Source organism: Moschus berezovskii, chromosome 26 (genome assembly GCF_049115385.1).
Source record: "Moschus berezovskii isolate FMDL1 chromosome 26, NW_MosBer_1.0, whole genome shotgun sequence".
Taxonomy (NCBI): domain Eukaryota; kingdom Metazoa; phylum Chordata; class Mammalia; order Artiodactyla; family Moschidae; genus Moschus; species Moschus berezovskii.
The window spans coordinates 26,105,309-26,125,772 of record NC_142485.1 but is presented as its reverse complement, the minus strand read 5'-3'; the positions used below and the strand labels follow the sequence as shown (position 1 = coordinate 26,125,772).

General features: G+C 40.2%; 1 protein-coding gene across 2 annotated transcripts in view; it reads left to right on the top strand.

The window, feature by feature from the left end:
* The window catches only part of ASAH1 (N-acylsphingosine amidohydrolase 1), a 29,692-nt gene extending 10,458 nt beyond the window's left edge, over positions 1-19,234 (top strand). The window contains exons 2-14 of one of the 2 annotated variants that reach the window (XM_088832793.1): positions 4,366-4,412; positions 6,327-6,417; positions 7,145-7,231; positions 8,273-8,351; positions 10,110-10,184; positions 11,027-11,072; positions 11,791-11,935; positions 12,454-12,508; positions 12,630-12,711; positions 16,621-16,752; positions 16,941-16,980; positions 17,392-17,448; positions 18,697-19,234. In XM_088832793.1, the coding sequence (XP_088688919.1) occupies positions 4,366-4,412; positions 6,327-6,417; positions 7,145-7,231; positions 8,273-8,351; positions 10,110-10,184; positions 11,027-11,072; positions 11,791-11,935; positions 12,454-12,508; positions 12,630-12,711; positions 16,621-16,752; positions 16,941-16,980; positions 17,392-17,448; positions 18,697-18,786 (1,026 nt within the window). In that variant the 3' untranslated portion in view covers positions 18,787-19,234. Of the gene's footprint in view, positions 1-4,365; positions 4,413-6,326; positions 6,418-7,144; positions 7,232-8,272; positions 8,352-10,109; positions 10,185-11,026; positions 11,073-11,790; positions 11,936-12,453; positions 12,509-12,629; positions 12,712-16,620; positions 16,753-16,856; positions 16,981-17,391; positions 17,449-18,696 lie in introns of both variants that reach the window. The other variant, XM_055416462.2, reaches the window with a different exon arrangement.
* Positions 19,235-20,464: the final 1,230 nt, after the last annotated feature.

Sequence of the window (20,464 nt, the reverse complement as noted above, 5' to 3'; positions counted from 1 at the left end):
AGTGTACTCCGGGAGTTGGTGATGGACAGGGAGGCCTGGTGTGTTGTGATTCACGGGGTCGCGGAGAGTCGGACACGACTGAGCGACTGAACTGAACTGAATATTATGACTTACAGTTTTTAAAGGTTATACTCCACTTATAGTTATTATAAAGTGTTATTTGCCTCATATTGTATAGTATATCATCATGGCTTATTTTATGCCTGATAGTTTGTAACTCTTAATCTCCTACCCCTATATTGCCCTCCCGCCTTCCCTCCCTCCCCACTGGTAACCACTAGTTTATTCTCATGGCTGAGTAGGTATTCCATTCTGTATATATACCAAGGAAAACCCTTGCAGGAGTTTTGACTGATGAAAAAAGTGGACAAAGGTGTTTTGAGGAAAGGAGATCCCAGAGAGGTTCCTGGCTCAGAGTAGCATTTACTCTAGAGAATAAGAATAATGAAGAGGAAAGGAGAGTTCAGTTGAGGGGCCAGGAAACAGACGACAACCCCCATCCCAACCTCGGCATCCAGACTTGCATATGGCACTGCAGCTGAGCAAACACTAAACCCATGCACTGTCCCTCCCTCTTCTGTCTCTTTTTCACACATACATGCCACCTTCCCTGGTGGCTCAGACGGTGAAGCATCAGCCTGCAATGGGGGAGACCCAGGTTTGATCATTGGGTCTGAAAGATCCCCTGGAGAAGGGCTGGCAACCCACTCCAGTATTCTTGCCTGAAGAATTCCATGGACAGATGAGCCTGGAGAGCTACAGTCCACGGGGTTGCAAAGAGCCAGACGTAACTGAGCAACTAATACTTTCACTTTCATAACACCTCAGAGGGTTTACCTTGACAGAAGCTGAAGAAATCGTCTGCCAAGAGCAGCTTGTTTGGATGTCAGTACCCTGAGTGGTGGTCTGGCACCTGTTTTTGTAAGGTCTGCGAACTGGGGATAGTTTTTATGTCCTTCAGAAGCTAAGGGGAGGGTGAAAGTGAAAGTGTTAGTCGCTCAGTCATGTCCGACTCTTTGCAATCCCATAGACTGTAGTCCACCAGGCTCCTCTGTCCATAGGTTTCTACAGGCAAGAATACTGGAGTGGATAGCCATTCCCTTCTCCAGGGGATCTTGCTGACCCAGGGATTGAACCCAGGTCTCCTACATTGCCAGCAGATTTTTTTCACCATCTGAGCCACCAGGGAAGCTCTAGGGGAGAATGGACACACGTATATGTATGGATGAGTCCCTTTGTGGTCCACCTGAAACTATCGCAATGTTGTCCATCGACTGTACTCCAATATAAAATAAGTTAAAAAACAAAATAAAATTTAAGAGTGTACAAATGGAAAAAAAGTTGGGGGAATCAAAATAAGATTAATATTTCATGCCGTGTCAAAATTACATGAAGTTTGCACGTCAGGGTCCGTAAACTGAGCTGTATTGGCCCACAGGTGCTCTTGTTTGTGTTTTGGCTGTGGCTGCTTCAGCACAGGAGAAGTTGGCTTGTTCCTTAAGAACCTGAGTGCGGTGGGCTCCTGGCTTTCAGTGCTGTTGCCTGTGTTTCGAATGGCACTTAATGCAGTTACAACTCGACTGCATTTAAGTGTCACATGAATTGACGCATCACATTATTTTAATCTTTAAGAAAATTACGAGGCTAAGCCTATCACATCATAACGAGGAAAATGGACTTCAGATGTGCTCTTGAGGCCAAGCAGAGTAGGGATTTTCTTGATAATTAGCTGGCAGAGCATAGAGTTTATTACACAGTGATGCTGGAGTTGTATCCAAAGAATACAGTGTATGTTGATATTGCAAGGCCACGCAGACATCACAGTGTTCCCAATTCCTAGGGAAAAAGTGATCAGAAAACAACATGTAGAGTATCTCATCAATGCAGAATTTATTGGCAAATTTTAAAAAGTAAAATGAAGCTACAACCAAAGTAAGTCTCCAGGTAGCTTATTTATAAGCAAAGCAAGGAAAGCCATTTACTAAAGGTGAGTTGATGAAATCACATTTGATGGCAGAAGTAGAAGAAATGTGTCCTGAGAAAATTTGTTTCACACTATTTTAGCCTTCAGCCGAGACTGCTGCTGCCTGACGCTTCGACAGCAGCGTCAAGATCAACTAGAGAACAAGGCAAATGATTCCCAGTTATCTTCTTGACTCTTGACACTGATCGCTTATCAGTATTTATTACAGCATCCCATGCCAACTTTGAGACTAAAGAATTAGTCTTTATGAATAGTCTGCATAAAGCAACAGCAGGCCAAGGGTGTTTTCAGAGAACTTGAGAATTTAGTAGTTCACTAAAACCTGAAGTGGAGTCTGCTGTGATATGTAACAATTAATAGTGGTGGAGCAGAAAAAAAAAGGCTTAGTTAGACAAATGTACAAAATTTCTGAAAATACCAGATGTTTAAAGCTTGTGGTTATTAATTTTATTGTTCATTGGCAGGTACCTTGTGGAACATACTTAAATCTATCATGTTGTTATTCAACCATGAACTTCTTTTGCTCTCACAGATTTTTCACTCGTGTGAATTTTATAAGAAATAGCTGCTGTGTATCCTGACTGTCCCTACCCCTGATGGCAGCAGTGCAGTTTTACTACAACTTCTGAACTCAGGACTGAGACTTAAATTTTTCTGAATAAGAAGAACCACCCTTAGTCAGTCTTATTGAACACTGACTGGCTTTGAAAATTAGCTTGTGCTAATTTGATCCTGAACTGTCAAATCGATACTATTTAATATCTAATATTTTATATTCCAATCATGTGAAATGGAACTTAAGTTCTAATGATAGCCTTTGAAGATTTAAGTTTACACTTAGTGCTGTTTTTTAATGAGTTCAATGAAAAATGAGAAACAAAATGGTACTTATATGAGAAACGTACTGTGGTATTTTGACAATTAATGTTTGAATATCAGGTAACGTCAAACTACCATATGCACTTCCCAGGCAATCAAAAATTAAAACAGGATGTGAGATCTCCATTCCCACACAGATTTGCTGCAGATATATTTTCTGAGGTCAAACTACAGTGCTAGTCCTTTCCTACTTCACGTTCCTTTTACTGTGAATTTATGCTTCTCTAAAACAATTTCTTTTTTCTCTTGCAATATTGGGTCTCCAGCAAAAATAAGATGAATGCATCTTGGAATTTTGAGAGTAGTAATAAAAGAATGATAAATCAGTGTGGATTTTTTAAAATCATTTTGTACTGAGAACTATTTCTGTTTTACTGCTAAGACTAAACCGTGTTCCCTAAAAACAGTCTTGTTCCTTCGTTATCTCAGCGGGGGCCTCCGCGCGGGGGCTCTGCACACGCCTCAGGAACACAGTCTGGTCATGAAGAGACGCACAGAGGCTTACAGTGCACATCAGAAGGGTAGCAAGGGGAATGTGTGTGTGTGCTGTGGGAGTAGGGAGGAGAGGGCAGCTATTCTCCCAGGGCAAGTAGATGAAGACATCACCAAAAAGACATCTGAGCTGGATCTTAGAAGTTGGAGCCAAAAGTTTACAAGGTAGAGAGCGGGCCTTGTAGGCAGACAGCAAAGCGAGTGCTTGCACAGGCATGAACGGTGAGAGAGTACAGCGTGTGGTTGCATGTGGCTGCACACGGAGGCTGGGGTGATGAAGGGCCAGAGTATGAAGGGGCCCGGCCCGGTGCCCTGAAAGTCTGGTTTAGGATGCAGATTTCTTGCAGTAGAGTTACCTCATAATTATAAGTAATATCAGCTCCTGGCAAGTGATAAATCAACCTAGTTGTCATAAACGTTTTTCTACAGTTTCTTCTTCCTTTGGCTGCATCACGGGGCGTTTGGGATCTCAGTTCCCCCACCAGGGATTGAATCTGGGCCACAGCACTGAAAGCCCGAAATCTTAACCACTGGGCCGCCAGGGAACTCCCTCTGTCTGCATTTTTTTTAATTTTTAAAAAATTGAAATATGATTGATTTACAATGCTGTGTTAGTTTCAGATGTACAGCAGAGTGACTCAGCTCTACATCCATTTATGTGGGATCTTAGTTCCCCGACCAGGGATTGAACCCGCCTCCCCCGCATTGGAAGTGTAGAGTCTTAACTGCTGGACCACCAAGGAAGTCCCCATCTATATTCTTGCATTTCCTCTTAATTCAATATATTTGCAGTTGAAAAGCCAAATTAGAATACCTGGCAAATAGTGCAAATTGAAGAGACTGAAAACACACTTGAGTTTGAGATTTTAGAAGTTTTCATGGGAGGAAAAGAGTTTTAAGAGGCATTCAAATGGTCTAAAATGACAAATCATACTTGATTTTGTTTTCACCAGCTGTCTTTGCAGATTGCCTACTCTGTTTTTCTGAAACTTTTGTCTTTGTTTTTTTAGTGGACCGAAGACTGCAAAAAATCAACCTATCCTCCTTCTGGGCCCACGTGAGTAAACCTCAGATGAGCAGGATTCACTCTGACTTTCGTGGAGATTTCTCTCCACGTTAAATATGATTTCATAGAAGTAACTACGTTGAATAAAACCTTAAGTCATGTCTTCTATCCTGAGATGATTTTGTTTCCCTCAGGTTTGTGTGGTATGCATTTGGCTAAGACTTTGAACACATGTGAAAATACCCCATGATGAAACGTCCCATTTCGAGCCCATCAAAACGAGGGGGAGAAAAAAAGGATCAGCATTCTCCACTAAATTCTTCTATCTACCCCTAAGTATTTTTCTCATGCTGACAAATGCAGAGGTCACCTGTGATTTTCTGTGATGCCTGAGTATAAACCACCCCATCATGCTGAAACAAGAGTGCAGAATCTCACATGAAACATTCAAAAAAATAAACCCTGCCCATGATCATCAAAACTCTTGAGGCCAAAACAGGATTGGAAAACATAGGAAGAGCCAATATCATGTTTTAGTGTGTTGAACATTGATGTTTTTAGTTTAGGGTTTTGGCCTTTTCAAATCCTACGTGGCTAAACAGGGAAAGACCTAAGAATGGCTCACCACCCAGGAGGGTACAGAATGTGAAAAAGAAGGAGAGGTGTCTGGAACGGTCACCATTTTCTCCCTGCTTTTCCCTTGCACTGAAAGTAGCCTGCTGCAGAGAAAGGAAGACAGAATGCATACAGCTTTAACCAAAGAATTATTCTTCTTGGTGACTACAGAAGTATAAATAGGACCCCAATTCTGTGACTTGTAGGAACTGACACGGCCCCTCTTAACCATCCCCCACTATAGGAGTCAGTCTGGATTTATGTCTATATTTAAGAGCCTGGTAACATTGTAGCACCCACCAGAGTGCATCTTTTGCTTCTCTGGAGCAAGGCAGTAAAGGAGCAAATGCTGGCTACTTTTAGGCAGCTTTAAACTTATCAGTCACCGAATGGCACACCCTTAAGAGGCTCTTTCAGTTCAGTAACAGGTGCCAGAAGGTAATGTTTCTGTGGCGACAGAGAATAGTTGCAGAGTGCATCCATCAGGATTTCAGCCCTGGCTCCACTGATCAGGTAGTGGATGTTGCTACTATCCTCACAGTAGAAATGGCTATGTGTAAATTGTAGAGTAGGACTTCGGGGAATGGATGTGATCAAACAGTGACTTGGCTCGGTTTTACTAAGAAGAATGAGGAGAGAGAATGTGGGGTCTTCCCTGGTAGTCCAGTGATAAGACTCTTTGCTCTCATGCAAGGGGTCTGGGTTTGATCCCTGGTTGGGGAATTAAGATCCCATATGCCGCACAGCATAGAAAAAAAAAAAAAAAGACGGAGAAGAGAGGAAGTATGGTAGGAAGAGTAGCATGGCTGAGGCAGTAGTGTCGGTTCTTGAAGTCAATGGTGGGAAGTTCATAGACGATGTTGCCATTCTGGGGGCTTAAAAGTGACCTTACTGAAGCCAGCTCTAGAGTCAATGATTTGACAACAGTGTTGAGACTGTCTAAGAGGGAATTCTGAGACTGGGAAACCAATTGGAGAAGTGACAAGAGCCTAGACTAAATCTTCATAGAGATTTAAGATGGAAAAAAAAAGGCATATATTTTCTAGCGGTGATATTCAGGTTACATACAGCTATTGAGCCAAAATTGATTATTTCACCTATCACCATTATGCATTAGCCTTCCTATAATGCTGTAATTCCATTTTAGGATTTCTAAAATGGCATTGTATAAATGACCCAGGACAGAAGCGCTGAGTGGAAAATGAGCTTTCTTGCAAATTTTGGTTTGAGTACCAACTTCTCTGTTGTTATTAAGAATATGTCTCTAACATACCTATAATGATGTAACTATCTAACCATCATCAAGAAACTGCTTTTAAACATTTCAAGATGATAAACCTCTCATTGCAGTTACAGGGGTCCGGTTCCGTGGTACACCATAAATCTCGATCTACCACCATACAAACGATGGCATGAATTGATGGTGGTCAAAGCACCAGCGGTAGGGTGTGATTCTTAAATGTTTTATTTCTGACTTGACTGAATATAATTGTATTTAAAAGAACACATCATGATACTATGTACCACATATTTTAAGAATCTGCTTTCCATGGTTCTCTGCCATTTATAATAAATGATAGTAGAGAAAAGAAGATGTCATTTCTCTGTAGCTTCTCGATTTTTACTAGCTTCTGCCTTTGTTTCATCTCATATCATATATTACCATCTAAAGTTAATCGTGTGTCATGTTAAAGATATGTCTTGTTTACAAATGTTTTTAAATAGTACTCTTTCATTTAGCTACATATAGATAAGTCAAAAGTCTATATCCTTTTTTGGTGTTACACCAAAATCTTTTTAACAGTTAAAAGGCATTCAGTTTTTTCATTAATATATATATTCATTGCACACATAGTAGAAATAAAACCTTCTGTAATTCATTGTGTGATTCTTGATTAAAATACAGATTATAGACTTTCAGAAAATTTTTATTGGGGTATGGTATATATACAGTAAAGTGCACAGATCTTAGGTATACAGATCAGTGTGACATAATGACAATTATGATTACTGTGATTTACAACACAGGGCTAATCATTTAGTAAACATGGATGTACATTAATTACAAGCCTGTTCTGAAATGGTCTTCAAATACTTTTCTATATAAAGATTAACGTTAAATGTCAACACTTCCTTATGTCTCATCAATTTTTAAATTTATTTTTCAGCTGAAAGTTATAGTGAATTCCATGAAGAATATAATAAATGCATTTGTACCAAGTGGAAAAATTGTACAGTTAGTGGATCAAAAGTTGGTAAGAAATATTATTTCCTGCAATAAATGTTAAAGACACACGGCCGAATATACACACATTTCAGCAAAGGCTCTGTACTTATTTAAAGGCATAATTTGACAGCCTCTTCTAAGGAACTTGGACAAATTTGCTTTTATTTCAGAATACTGTTAAAACCTCAGAGGGACTTAAAATTCCAGTGCTTGGTAATATTACAAGACATAAAATAGCATGGTAAATTTCGGCAGTTAGTTGTTCTTTAATGTATTTATAAAAGACATGGTTTGTGAATGAATATGCCATGGGGCAACTAAGCCTACAGGCCATAACTACTCCAACTACTACTCCATCTACTGTTCCATCTGCTGCTCCACCTGCTGCTGCACCTGCTACTCCACCTGCTGCTCCAGCTACTACTCCAGCTACTACTCCATCCACTGTTCCATCCGCTGCTCCACCTGCTGCTCCACCTACTGCTCCACCTACTGTTCCACCTGCTACTCCAACTGCTACTCCATCTACTACTCCAGCTGCTACTCCATCTACTACTCCATCTGCTACTCCAGCTAGTTCTCCATCTACTGTTCCACCTGCTGCTCCACTTACTGTTCCACCTGCTACTCCCAACTGCTACTCTATCTGCTACTCCAACTGCTACTCCATCTACTACTCCATCTACTACTCCAACTGATACTCCAGCTACTGCTCCAACTGCTGCTCCATCTGCTACTCCAGCTACTACTCTTGCCTTCGCACCCAGAGTCCATGCTCCGCAACAAGAGAAGCCCCCGCAAGGAGAAACCCTTGCACGACACCTAGAGAGTAGCCCTGCTTGCCGCAACTAGAGAAAAGCCCGAGCACAGCAAGGAAGACCCAGCAAAGCCAAAAATTAATTAATCAATTAATTTTTAAAAACACAGGGCTTTTAACCCGTTAGGCAAAAAAAAAAAAAGCTTTGATCACCTATTGTGGCAACAGTGGCTAGTACAGAGTATATGTAAAAGAACCATATTTCAAAGCCACACTTGAGGTTGAATGATTGTTAATGTGTTTGTTTTTCAGCCTGGTCTGCTTGGCAACTTCCCTGGCCCTTTCGAGGAGGAAATGAAGGGGATTGCAGCTGTTACTGAAATCCCTTTAGGTAAAGTTCACTTTGCAGTTTTACAAAATTTAATAAAGTACCCCCAGTTTTTTATTGGGGTATGGTAATGCATACAGTGAAGTACACAGATCTTAGGAATACAGATCAATAGAATTTTTAAAATTCAGGAGTGTGTTGTGTCTCAGTCATGTCCAACTCTTTGTGACCCCATGGACTGTGGCCTGCCAGGCTCCTCTGTCCATGGCATTTTCCAGGCAAGAATACTGGAGTGGGTTGCCATTTCCTACTCCAGGGGAGCTTCCTAACCCAGAGATCAAACCCATATCTCCCGCACTGCCAGGCAGATTCTTTACCACTGCACCACCTGGAACTCCCCATGCATACGTGCATTTAATCACAACTCAGAACAAGATAACAGAAACAAATTACAGCAATCCAGCCTGCTCCATTCTGCACAATTCTGAACCTCTTGGTAACCACTATTTGGACTTTACCTTAGGTTAGTTTTGCTTCTTAAACGTCGTACAAATAGAGCCAAACAATATGAACTGTTCGGTTTCTTGCACATACCATTATAGGTAGTAGGCTATTGTATGACTAGGATATTTGTCATTTCCACATTTGAGTTATGAACATTCCTGTTCATTTTTTTTTGATGGGCATTGTACACTCATTTCTCTGGGATATGACCTGAGTTATAGGGTAGCTGAATATTTAGTCTTGGAGTCTCTGCCAACCAATTTTTCAAGGTGATTGTAACCATTGACAAATGGCATAGTATTAATACAAGACTTTTTTCCACTTGCTGATTCTCCATGTGATAGTGTAACTCGCTTTTATTTGGGCATTTTGTTGAGTGTGTTATATTCACTCATTATGGTTTAATTGGGGCTTCCCAGATAGCTCAGTTGGTAAAGAAAATGAAAGTTGCTCAGTCGTGTCTCTTTGCAACCCCATGGACTGTACAGTCCACGAAATTCTCTAGGCTGGAATTCTGGAGTGGGTAGCCTTTCCCTTCTCCAGGGGATCTTCCCAACCCAGAGATCGAACTCAGGTCTCCCACATTGCAGGTTGATTCTTTACCAGATGAGCCACAGTGTTTCAGTTGGTAAAGAATCCGCCTGCAATGCAGGAGACTCTAGTTGGTTCAATTCCTAGGTTGGGAAGATCTGCTGGAGAAGGAATGGGCTACCCACTCCAGTATTCTTGGGCTTCCCTTGTGGCTCAGCTGGTTAAGAATCTGCCTGCAATGCGGGAGACCTGGGTTTGATCCCTGGGTTGGGAAGATCCCCTGGAGAAGGGATAAGCTACCCACTCCAGTATTCTTGCCTGGAGAATTCCATAGACGGAGGAGTTTGGCTGGCTCTAGTCCATTGGGTCGCAGAGTCAGACATGACTGAGCAAGTAACATAAGTGATCTTTGCCTACCCCCAAAACATAATTCTTGTGTGTATGACTTTTGTTTACTTTTTACATATAGGCCCATGGTATGTCTTGAATTAACTTGCATATGGTATGGGTTAGGGATCAAAGTTCAAGTTCTTTCCAGTTGACAATACTGTTTACTAAAAAGGCTATCCTTTCCTCGGTGAATTCCTATAGTGCCTTTGACAGAGGGAGAGACCCCTACCCCACCAGTCATGCAGGCTCACTCAGATTATCTGCAGACAGTTAACATTTGCCCAAGCAAAACCTGACATGATGACGATAGTTACACCTTTTCATAGAAAATAATTTTCCTGACAATGTCATGGTTCTGCATATTGACCAGAAAATGTCCTCTTTTTCTTCTCATAGGAGAGATTATTTTATTCAATATTTTCTATGAATTTTTTACCATTTGTACTTCAATAATTACAGAAGACAAAGAAGGTAAATGAATGTGCGCTGGGGAAGGGTGGGTGGTGCAGAGCACAAAATAGAAGAAAAATCTTGAAATAAATGAAATCAGAACTTGTAAAATACAGACTTGCTATGCATATATGTGTATGTTGCATAGGGTTTTATAGATCTTGATTAAGTTTTGGAAAGTGAATTGAAAACTGTTCTTATTTTAAAATCACTGTAACGGCTATTAAAGTTTAATTTAGGCATGCAGACCTTTTGCATGAATTGTTTCAGGACTGAAACATTCTTACTTTCCCTCATAGGCTACTTATACCCCTATATGTGATTTGATCTAAGTACTTACAGAGGCAGAACAGAGTTTCTCCCATCATTTTCCGGCCAAGGGACCCTGTGTAGACCAGCTCCAGTTTTCCATATTTTTCTTGAAAGTCGTTAGATTACAAGGCCCAGGGTGATGCAGCCTGATTCACTGTTATTTTTTGACCTATACTCTGGGTATAGCTCTAGGTGACAATCCCTGAAGAGAAGCCTGTCAGTAAGTCATATTAGGTGAGGCCGAGATAGCTTTGTCTGAGGAGGACCCTGTCACGATGAACCAAAAAACATGGCCGCTGATCTTTTCCCCATCTTCTAATCTTCTCTGGAGCCCTGTGCTCTCAGCTGCTGAGGGGGTATCTGGCCAGTGTGACAGGGACAGCTTTTTCATCTTGTTAAAGCTTGTGATGGTAGGTACTACTTAATTCTTACTGTTGAACTGAATAGTGAAGAATATCACTTAACCAAAATTAAGTGTCGAGCTTTTGTTTAGAATCAGTCGTCCTGTCATAATTGCTGTTGCATGTCTCTTCTGATTGCTTTCAATTTAGGTCATCTGCTACATGGGCGAAACATGGACTTTGGAGTATTTCTTGGGTAAGTGAAAAAAAATGTGGAATGTCTCAATCCCTAAGAAGAGTAGGTAGTATTACATTGATTAAAAAGTTAAGTACCAAGTCATTCCCAGAATATGATCAGAAAGGAAGACCCTAGATTCTTTAGTTTTGAGACCAGATTAAGCATGCTTCTATTCAGTTGAGAGTAAAAGAATAACATTCTATTTCATGTTTCTTGTTTACCTTCCTGAAAAGAAATATGACAGTGCTTTGTAATTGGAGACCTAAATATTATCTGAGATTTGCTATTTATAGGCTGTGCCATGTTAAGGGAGTTACTTCTCTGATCCTCAGTTTTATCTTTTGGACAATGGAAGATAAAACTTACCTATATTGGAAAATCCTTATGAATATTGATCATTGGGGATTAGGTCGATAAAGCACCTGCTATAATATCTGACCAGGCTTCCCTGGTGGCTCAGATAGTAAAGAATCTACCTGCAATGTGGGAGACCTGGGTTCGATCCCTGGATTGGGAAGATCCGCTGGAAGGGGCATGGCAGTCCACTCCAGTATTCTTGCCTGGAGAATTCCCCTGGACAGAGGAGCCTGGTGGGCTACAGTCCATGGGGTCACAGAGTCAGATACGACTGCGCGACTAAACACAGCACAAAGCACAGCATAGTGCCTGACCATCTTCATCATACTCATCCTTACTGTCACTATTATTAAATGTCACTGAAATTTGTGTTTTGTAGGTGGAATATAAATAATGATACTTGGGTCATAACTGAGGAACTAAAACCTTTAACAGTGAATTTGGACTTCCAAAGGAACAATAAAACTCTTTTCAAGGCAACAACTTTTGCTGGCTACGTGGGCATGTTAACAGGATTCAAACCAGTAAGGAATCTGTTGTTACCAGGTTTTACAGGCAGCTCTGTGTGAATGATGGAGTCTAAGGAAATGAGAACCTGGAAGAATATGAAGCCCCCGTTTGTCCCATTGTACTTCTTGTTACCCTTAGCTCATAAGATAGAGAAGAGTAGGAGGAAGTGAAGATTTCTGAGCCTTTTTTGGAGATAAAGCCCATGGTGGGTCTCTAGGGCTCTGAGTGTAAACCTTGGAATCTGGCCATGGCTCTGGCCCTCAGGCAAGTTAGTCATTAAGTCCCTGCACTTCAATTTCCTTGTTGGAAAAGTGTGGCCAATAACAGCCATCTACTCAACTCACACGCTAGATGTGAAAAATGCTTTGAACTTCTAAAAAGCAGTATCATGCCTTGATTTTTTTTTCTCTCCCTCCACACCCCGAAGTCCCCGATCTAGGCCCTGATATAACAGTATAAAAAAGAGCACAGTGAGAGGGCCTTAAACAGGATGGTGGAGGTTTCTGACCTCACTATTCTGTTTTCTTTTCAGGGACTGTTTAGTGTTACGCTCAATGAACGCTTCAGTATAGATGGTGGTTTTATGGGTAAGTAGAGTTCTTAAATGGGAATTTCATAGCTGTTTTAAGAAGGCTAGGCTGTGCTTTCTGATTAATAGTTTAATCTCTTCTAGGTCCTGTGACACTGTGTGTGTTTTATCTCTTCCAGGTGTCATGGAATGGATTCTGGGAAAGAAAGATGCCCAGTGGATAGGGTTTATCATTAGATCAGTTCTAGAAAATAGCACAAGGTAATCCGTTTGGTTGCTTTATTATCAGATTTTTTTATTTTTTTAATTTTTCCTTGAGGGATAATTGACATATTAGTATAAGAAGCATACTACAGAATGTTTAGGTATTTGTATATATGGCATAATGATCATAATAAGTCTAGTTAATATCTGTCACCACACAGTTAACGATTTTTTTCCTTGTGCTGAGAACTTTTAAGATTTATTCTCTATGAAACTTTCAAATATTCAGTTCAGTATTATTAACTATAGTCGCTGTGATGTACATGACATCCTCAGGACTTATTTTATGACTGGAATTTTGTACCTTTTGACCCCCTTCACCCGTTTCACCCACCTATCACCACCCTGCCCCCACCTCTGTCAGCCACCAGTTTGTTCTCTGTGCCTGTGAATTTTTTTATGTTTTGTCTGTAGATTCTACTTCTAAGTGTGATCACATGGTGTTTGTCTTTTTTATTTAATTTAGCAAAATGCTCTCGTGGCCCATCCATGTTGTCACAAATGGCAAGATTTCATTCTTTTTTATGGTTAAATAATATTCTATTGTATATATACTGCATTTTCTTTATTCATTCATCCTTAGATACTCGTTTCCATAACTTGGCTTGTTGTAAATAATGCTGCAGTTAATGTGGGGGTGCGAGTATCTTTTTGAGTTAGTGTTTTCATGTCCTCAGATCATTACTTAGAAGTGGGATTGGTGGGTCGTGTGGTAGTTTTAGTATTTTGAGGAACCTCCATACTGGTGGTTCCGTAGTGACTGCACCAGTTTACATTCCACCAAATTCCACAGGGTTCCCTTTTCTCCACATCTTGGCCAACACTTATCTCATGTCTTTTTGATAATAGCCAGTCTGACAGGTGTGAGATGATCCTTATCATTGCTGTGGTTTGCATTTCCCACCTTCTCATGCACCTGTTAGCCACTTGTATCTCATCTTTGGAAAAATGTCTGTTCAGATCCTCTGTCCATTTTTTAATAAGATTATCTGTTTTTTGTTATTGAGTTGTGTCAGTTCTATATATATTTTGGATATTAAATCCTTATCAGATGTATGATTTACAGATATTTTATCCAGTTCAGTAGGTTGCCTTTTCATTTTGTTGAAGGTTTTATTTGTTGTTTAGAAGTTTTTTAGTTTGACATTGTCCTACTTGTTTGTCTTTGTTACCTTTTCTCGGTGTCAGATCTAAAACTTATTGCCAAGTCGTGTCAAGGAGCGTATTACCTGTTTTTCTTTAAGAGTTTTATGATTTCAGGTCTCACGTTTAAATCTTTAATATGTTTTGATTTTTGTGTATGGTGTGAGATAGTGGTTTGGTTTCATCCTTTTGCATGCAGCTGTCCATTTTCCCAAACACCATCTTTGGAAGAGATTGTTCCCCAGTGTGTATTCTTGGTTCCTTTTTCATAAATTAATTATGGGCTGTTTATTCTCTTTCACTGATGAACGAGTTTTTATGCCAGCAGCATGGTTTCCATTACGGTAGCTTTGTGATAGTGTGAAATATAGATGTTCTTCTTTTTCAAGATTGCTTTGGCTCTTCACGGCCTTTGTTATTCCGTACAGATTTTAGGATTATTTGTTCTATTTCTGTGAAGAATGCCTTTAGAATTTTGATAGAGGTTGCAGTGAATCTGTGTAGGTTTCTTTGGGGTAGTATGGACATTTTAACATTAATTCTTCCAACCCATGGCCATGGAATATCTTTATTTGCGTCTTCTGCTCCTTCATCAGTGTCTTATAGTTTTCAGCGTATAGGTCTTTCACCTCTGGTTAAATTTATTCCCATATATTTTATTCTTTTGTATGTGATTGTAAATGGGACTATTTCCTTAGTTTCTCTTTCTGATCATGTTACTAGTGTATGTAACCACAACACTTAGTTGTACACTGATGTCATGTCCTGAAAGTTTACTGAATTTATTATTCCTAAAAGTTCTTTTTGGTGGACAGTCTTTATTATAGTATTATGTCATCTGCAGATAATGACAATTTCACTTCTTCCTAATTTGGATACCTTTTATTTCTTTTTCTTGCCTTATTATTCTGGATAATACTGCCAATACTATATTGAATAAAAATGGTGAGAGTGGACAAGTTTGTCTTGTTCCTAATCTTAGAGGAAAAACTTTTAACTTTTCACTATTGAGTATAATGTTAACGGTGGGCTTCTCTTATATGGCCTTTAATTATGTTAGGGTATGTTGCTTCTGCACACACCTTTTTGAGATGCTGAATTTTGTCAAATGCATCTGTTAAGATCATATTTTTATCCTTTTTTTATTCAATTGGAATTGCATTATAGTGTGTTGTTTTCTGCCGTACAACAATGCAGTTCAGCCTTAATTATACATACATCATCTCCCTCCTGAACCTCCCTCCCCTGCCCCCACCTAAGTCATCGCAGAGCACCACCCTGGGCCCGCTGTTACACAGCAGCTTCTCACCAGCTTCTGCTTTACAGGTGGTGGTGTGTATGTGTCATGCTGTTTTCTCCATCTGTCCCACTCTCTCCTTCTCTCACTGTGTCCACAGGTTCATTCTCTGTCTCTGTGTCTCCCTTCCCTCCCTGCAGATGGGTTCATCAGTGCCATCTTGGATTCCACAAATATGTGTTAATATACAATATTTGTTTTTCTCTTTCTGACCTACTTCACTCTGTATAACAGGCTCTAGGTTCATCCACCTCACTATAACTGACTCAGATTCATTCTTTTGCATGGCTGAAAAGTATTCCATTGTATACATGTACCACAACTTCTTCATCCATTCATCTGTCCTTCATCGTTTAATGGGTGTATCAAATTGATCAGTTTGTGTATGTTGAAACCATCTTTGCATCATGGTACATGAACCTTTTAAAGTAGTTTCTTTTAAATTACTAATATTAAAATACTTCTGAGCTTTATCTTACATTGAGAAACTATTTCAGAATTTCTTAGGTGAACCTTTGACACTAACATGGAATTCTGCATGTTTGTGTGTGTGTGTGTTTACAGCAAGAAAATTACTTATTTAAAATGTGCTAGGGATAGTGTCGGAGAAGGCAATGGCAAGCCACTCCAGTACTCTTGCCTAGAAAATCCCATGGACGGAGGAGCCTGGTAGGCTGCAGTCCATGGGGTCGCTGCGAGTCAGACATGACTGAGCGACTTCACTTTCCCTTTTCACTTTCACACATTGGAGAAGGAAATGGCAACCCACTCCAGTGTTCTTGCCTGGAGAATCCCAGGGACGGGGGAGCCTGATGGACTGCCGTCTATGGGGTCACACAGAGTCGGACACGACTGAAGTGACTTAGCAGCAGCAGGGATAGTGTATCTGTGAAGGGCATCTGTGAAGTTTTCTTGGTATGCAAACAATCCCCCACCCATACAAAAAAGAATTTTGTGTAACAAAATCTTCATTTAAATCATAATACCTGTTAACCTAGAAGTTATATTCTGTGCTGTTACAGAAGTCTGGTAGAAGCAAAACTGCCTTTAGCCAGTACTACTATCCAAATGACCGAGAATAAATGGGCATTAGTCCTATTTTTAATGATTTCCAGGGCATACAATTTAGCAGTCTTCTTTGAAAATCCATTTCCATTTTTGATAGCTCTGATTTGCAAGTAATAAAATAATTTACATTATTTTCCCTAGTTCTGTTGTTGAGTGGAAGGTATATAGACTGTAAGGGTAGATGATGATTATTTCGTTTGTCCTTCACGTTTGAGGGAACATTTCAGATCTCACTGTTTCACTATGAGGAGCGAGGGACTGTTTCTCCCTGAGCCACTGTTTACTATTCTTTTTAGAAAAACATGTTCCTCAGATGTTTTCCCTCAGTTTCCACAGCTAAAAATTTCCATTTCAGGTCAACTAAAAGTGTTTCCTTTGTTCTAAATATTTCTTTGTAGTTATGAAGAAACAAAGAATATATTGACCAAAACCAAGATATTGGCCCCAGCATACTTTATCCTGGGAGGCAACCAGTCTGGGGAGGGTTGTGTGATTACACGAGACAGAAAACAGTCTCTGGATGTATATGAGTAAGTACATTTGCTCAAGCAGAACAAGCAGAAACTAAAGCACAGACAGACGTATGTGTGGGTTTGAGGTCTGAAGCCTGGGAGAAATCTCTCTTTGTATCTAGACTCGACCCCAAGCAGGGCAGGTGGTATGTGGTGCAAACAAATTATGACCGATGGAAAAATCCCTTCTTCCTTGATGATCGCAGAACACCTGCGAAGATGTGTCTGAACCGGACAACCCAAGAGGTACGTTCCCAGCATCATACATAGAGAGAAATGGTGACTACTAAAGATTATCTCCATTCTAACATCTTTCATTGGCCTTTAAAGAATTTATAAACCTCCTAACAGTCATTGTGTCTGGACAGTTTCCACTGAATTTTTGTTTTTAACATAAAGAGCAAAATTTTGCGGTATACTTTTGTTAATGGTGGACACCACTCTGTGGAGTTGAATGTCAGGAATTCAAGAGGGGAGGAAGAGAAAGAAAGCATGCTATATTAGAATCATCACCTGAACAGTGACCTGAGGGAAATTCTTTTATGGGGGTTAGGGGAGGTTGATTGAAGAATATCTTGGTCTAATGACCCATTTGTGTGGATAAAGCTGCCAACATCTGCATTTAATGTACTGAAAATAACTATTTTTGTGTTTTAGAATATCTCATTTGCAACCATATATGATGTCTTGTCAACAAAACCTGTCCTCAACAAGGTATTTTTTTTAATATATGCACATATGTGTGTGTGTGTATATTTTTATTTTAGGAAAAGATTTTGATCCCATGTTTTATCTTTCCCCTTTGTCTTGGATCAATCAGAGCTAGAATTCCAAGTCATGTTCAGCTTAAGGCTGCTTTTAAAAATGTTTTTGTGTGACCAAAACCATAACTCTTGGGGTGTGACTAAGAAGCTGGTCACTGCAGCTTGATATCCAGTTTGGTCAGAGTATTATTCCCAGCTTTACTTACATGGCATTTGGATTGAATTTAGCATGTTATTAGTGACTTCTCCGTCCATGAGGAATTGAATGCTATATGCTGCAACTAACACCTAATACTAGACAAAACGAAGCCTGAAGTCTATATTTTCAGACAGCTTTCTGTCTTAGTGGATTCGGTTTTTTTCTTAAATGTTATTATAGCCTTTTCCCTACTCTTTAGCTAAAATATGCAAAAGTCTTCTGATCATCCACTTTGCTAATGGCCCCCCTCTTGTGTGCTTCTGATTTCTCTGATTTTTCCGATTTGTTCCTTGCCTTCTTTTGCTTAACCCTAAGATCAGTGTGCCTACATGTGTTCTGCCCATTAGCATTTTAATGAGAACCTGGCTTCTGAGGGAAGCTTTCCCTCTGCCCACTGACCCTAACATCTCATTTTGCCCATGCCATCTTTGGTTGAGTTCACAGTTGGGTTTCTTACAGATTCTTGTGTGAGTTGGGTGTGTACCTTCTAACCTGCATGTCTACATAGTTTCCCTCACTGCATGAGAAATGCTTCCAGGATAAGGAAAGCCAAAGCTATGCTTTTTATTCTCCACAGTACACCACTGGTCTTTGCAAAGTATGCATTAAGGAGCATTAAGTGAGCCTTTTAAGGCATTGTTTGTGAAGCAGTATACTGCACAGAATTAAGACCTTGTAAAGAACTGGACATTCTCTCCCACACCTGTTTATGATGTGGTAATGGTTCTATTGAAGCCAGTTGTTTTCATTATTATTGACTTATTATGTGGATCTTTTGTTTTGTGTCTTTACATACACACACATATATATAATCCACTATGAGAAGCCTGGCGTGCTGCAGTCCATGGGGTTGCAGAGTCGGACACAACTCAGCGATTGGGCAACAACAAATTTAATGTTAAGAAACTTCATAAGCAGTTCCATAAAAAATGCTAATACAAGTTAGGGTCATCTTAGAACTTAAAACATCCTTAAAGTAAAAGTTGACTTTTCTTTCAGCTGACGGTATACACAGTCTTGATAGATGTTACCAAAGGTCAATTTGAGACGTACCTACGGGACTGCCCAGACCCCTGCATAGGGTGGTGAGCACACACCTGGCCTACCGGACGCGCCCTCTATGACGTCAGGACAGGAGCTCACGTGGGACTGAGTGGAGTGGCCGTCCGATCTCCTTCCAGAGACTCAGGGCAGTTTCTCTTTGAGGCGTGAGCTTGTCCTGCTGAGTATGTTTATAGTTCACAGGCTGTTTTTGCCATAATGTAGGTGATGCTGTGTAACAGATGAAGTACAGCAGTCATCCAGAGTTTACTGTGATTCATTTTGGTCTGACATTTGGGGGCGGGGATAGGCAACTAAAACTGTGGTGGGAGCCTCCTCCATGGAATAAAGCCAAGATTCTCTGTGAGCACTGAATCCTGTACCTCCATGTAAGTTAAATAGCCCCCATTACTCAGTTTTTCACTTTTATCTACATATTTGTTGTATGTTTTTGTCTTTTCCTCCTGGCTCTCACTATTAAAGTCAATACACCTATTGTCTCTGTTGTGACAGCTGTATTTCACTAATTTTGATGGGATGGGGATGAGAAAGGCATTCAGCTGTGTTTCTCTTCAAGAACATCACAGTGATTCTGAATAGAAGGTGGCACTAGTAGTAAAGAACCCACCTGCCAATGCAGGAGACATTGAGATGCGGGTTCAATCACTGGGTCGGGAAGGTCCCCTGAAGGAGGGCATGGCAACCCATTCCAGTATTCCTGCCTGGAGAATCCCATGGACAGAGGAGCCTGGAGGGTTATGGTCCATAGGGTCACAGAGCCATTCACAACTGAACAGACTTATTTGGCACGCACAAGTCGTACCTTTTGGGGTTCTTAAAGTAACCAGTATGCAAGGCAGGCTTTCATACTCAGAACTGAGATGCTTCCCTTTTCATAATTAGCCTCCAGCTAACCCCAGAAAGTTACTAAATTTCAAAAACAGTTCCAGGTTCTGTGAATCAATAGTAAATAAGCAGGTCAAAGACAGATGGAAAATAGGAGATGAACTGTTACTTAACTCTTTGTAAGTATCACTGAACCCATGTTTTAGTTTGTCCTTGTGCTCAGTATGTATATTTTTAAATGTAAATTACTAAAAATGTTTTACAGAAATCTATTTATAAGTGCTAACAGAGCTTTTTTTTTTTTTTTAAGAGCTTGTTAACCTTTCATATTTTCACAATCAATTTTGAAATGTATGCCAGCTGGGCAAGACTGTAGCCACTTCATTTCTGTATGTCAGCTATCTTCGTGACATTCAGTAGTCACTGCAAGAAGTGTCAGTCAGCAGTCATGTATGCTGATTGAGTGTGTATGTATGTGTTGGTTTGAGGGTGGCGGCTATGGAGAAATCCAAGCTGAGTATATTTGAATTAACATTATAGGGTTATGTAAGTGGGTTATTGAACTTATGACTAAGTGATCACAGTCTTACATGACTCATTGTAATTCATTGGTTATCAGGCTAGCGTGTAGGTGTCCAAAGGCAGCTTCTCCCCCGACACAGGAGGTGCTTCCACCAAACTGCAGTGATGCTAGCATTACCTTAGTGAAGCAAGGAGAATTACAAGAGGTTGTGTGTTAAAAACAGGATTTGATTTTTAAAAATCCTCTGTAATTTACACATTTTATAATTTTTTAATAGAAAATGTCATGAATTTTTCATGAAGTCCCATGTCCCCTGCAGTTTACCTCAGCCTGTCTTAAGACGATGTCATTTTCTCT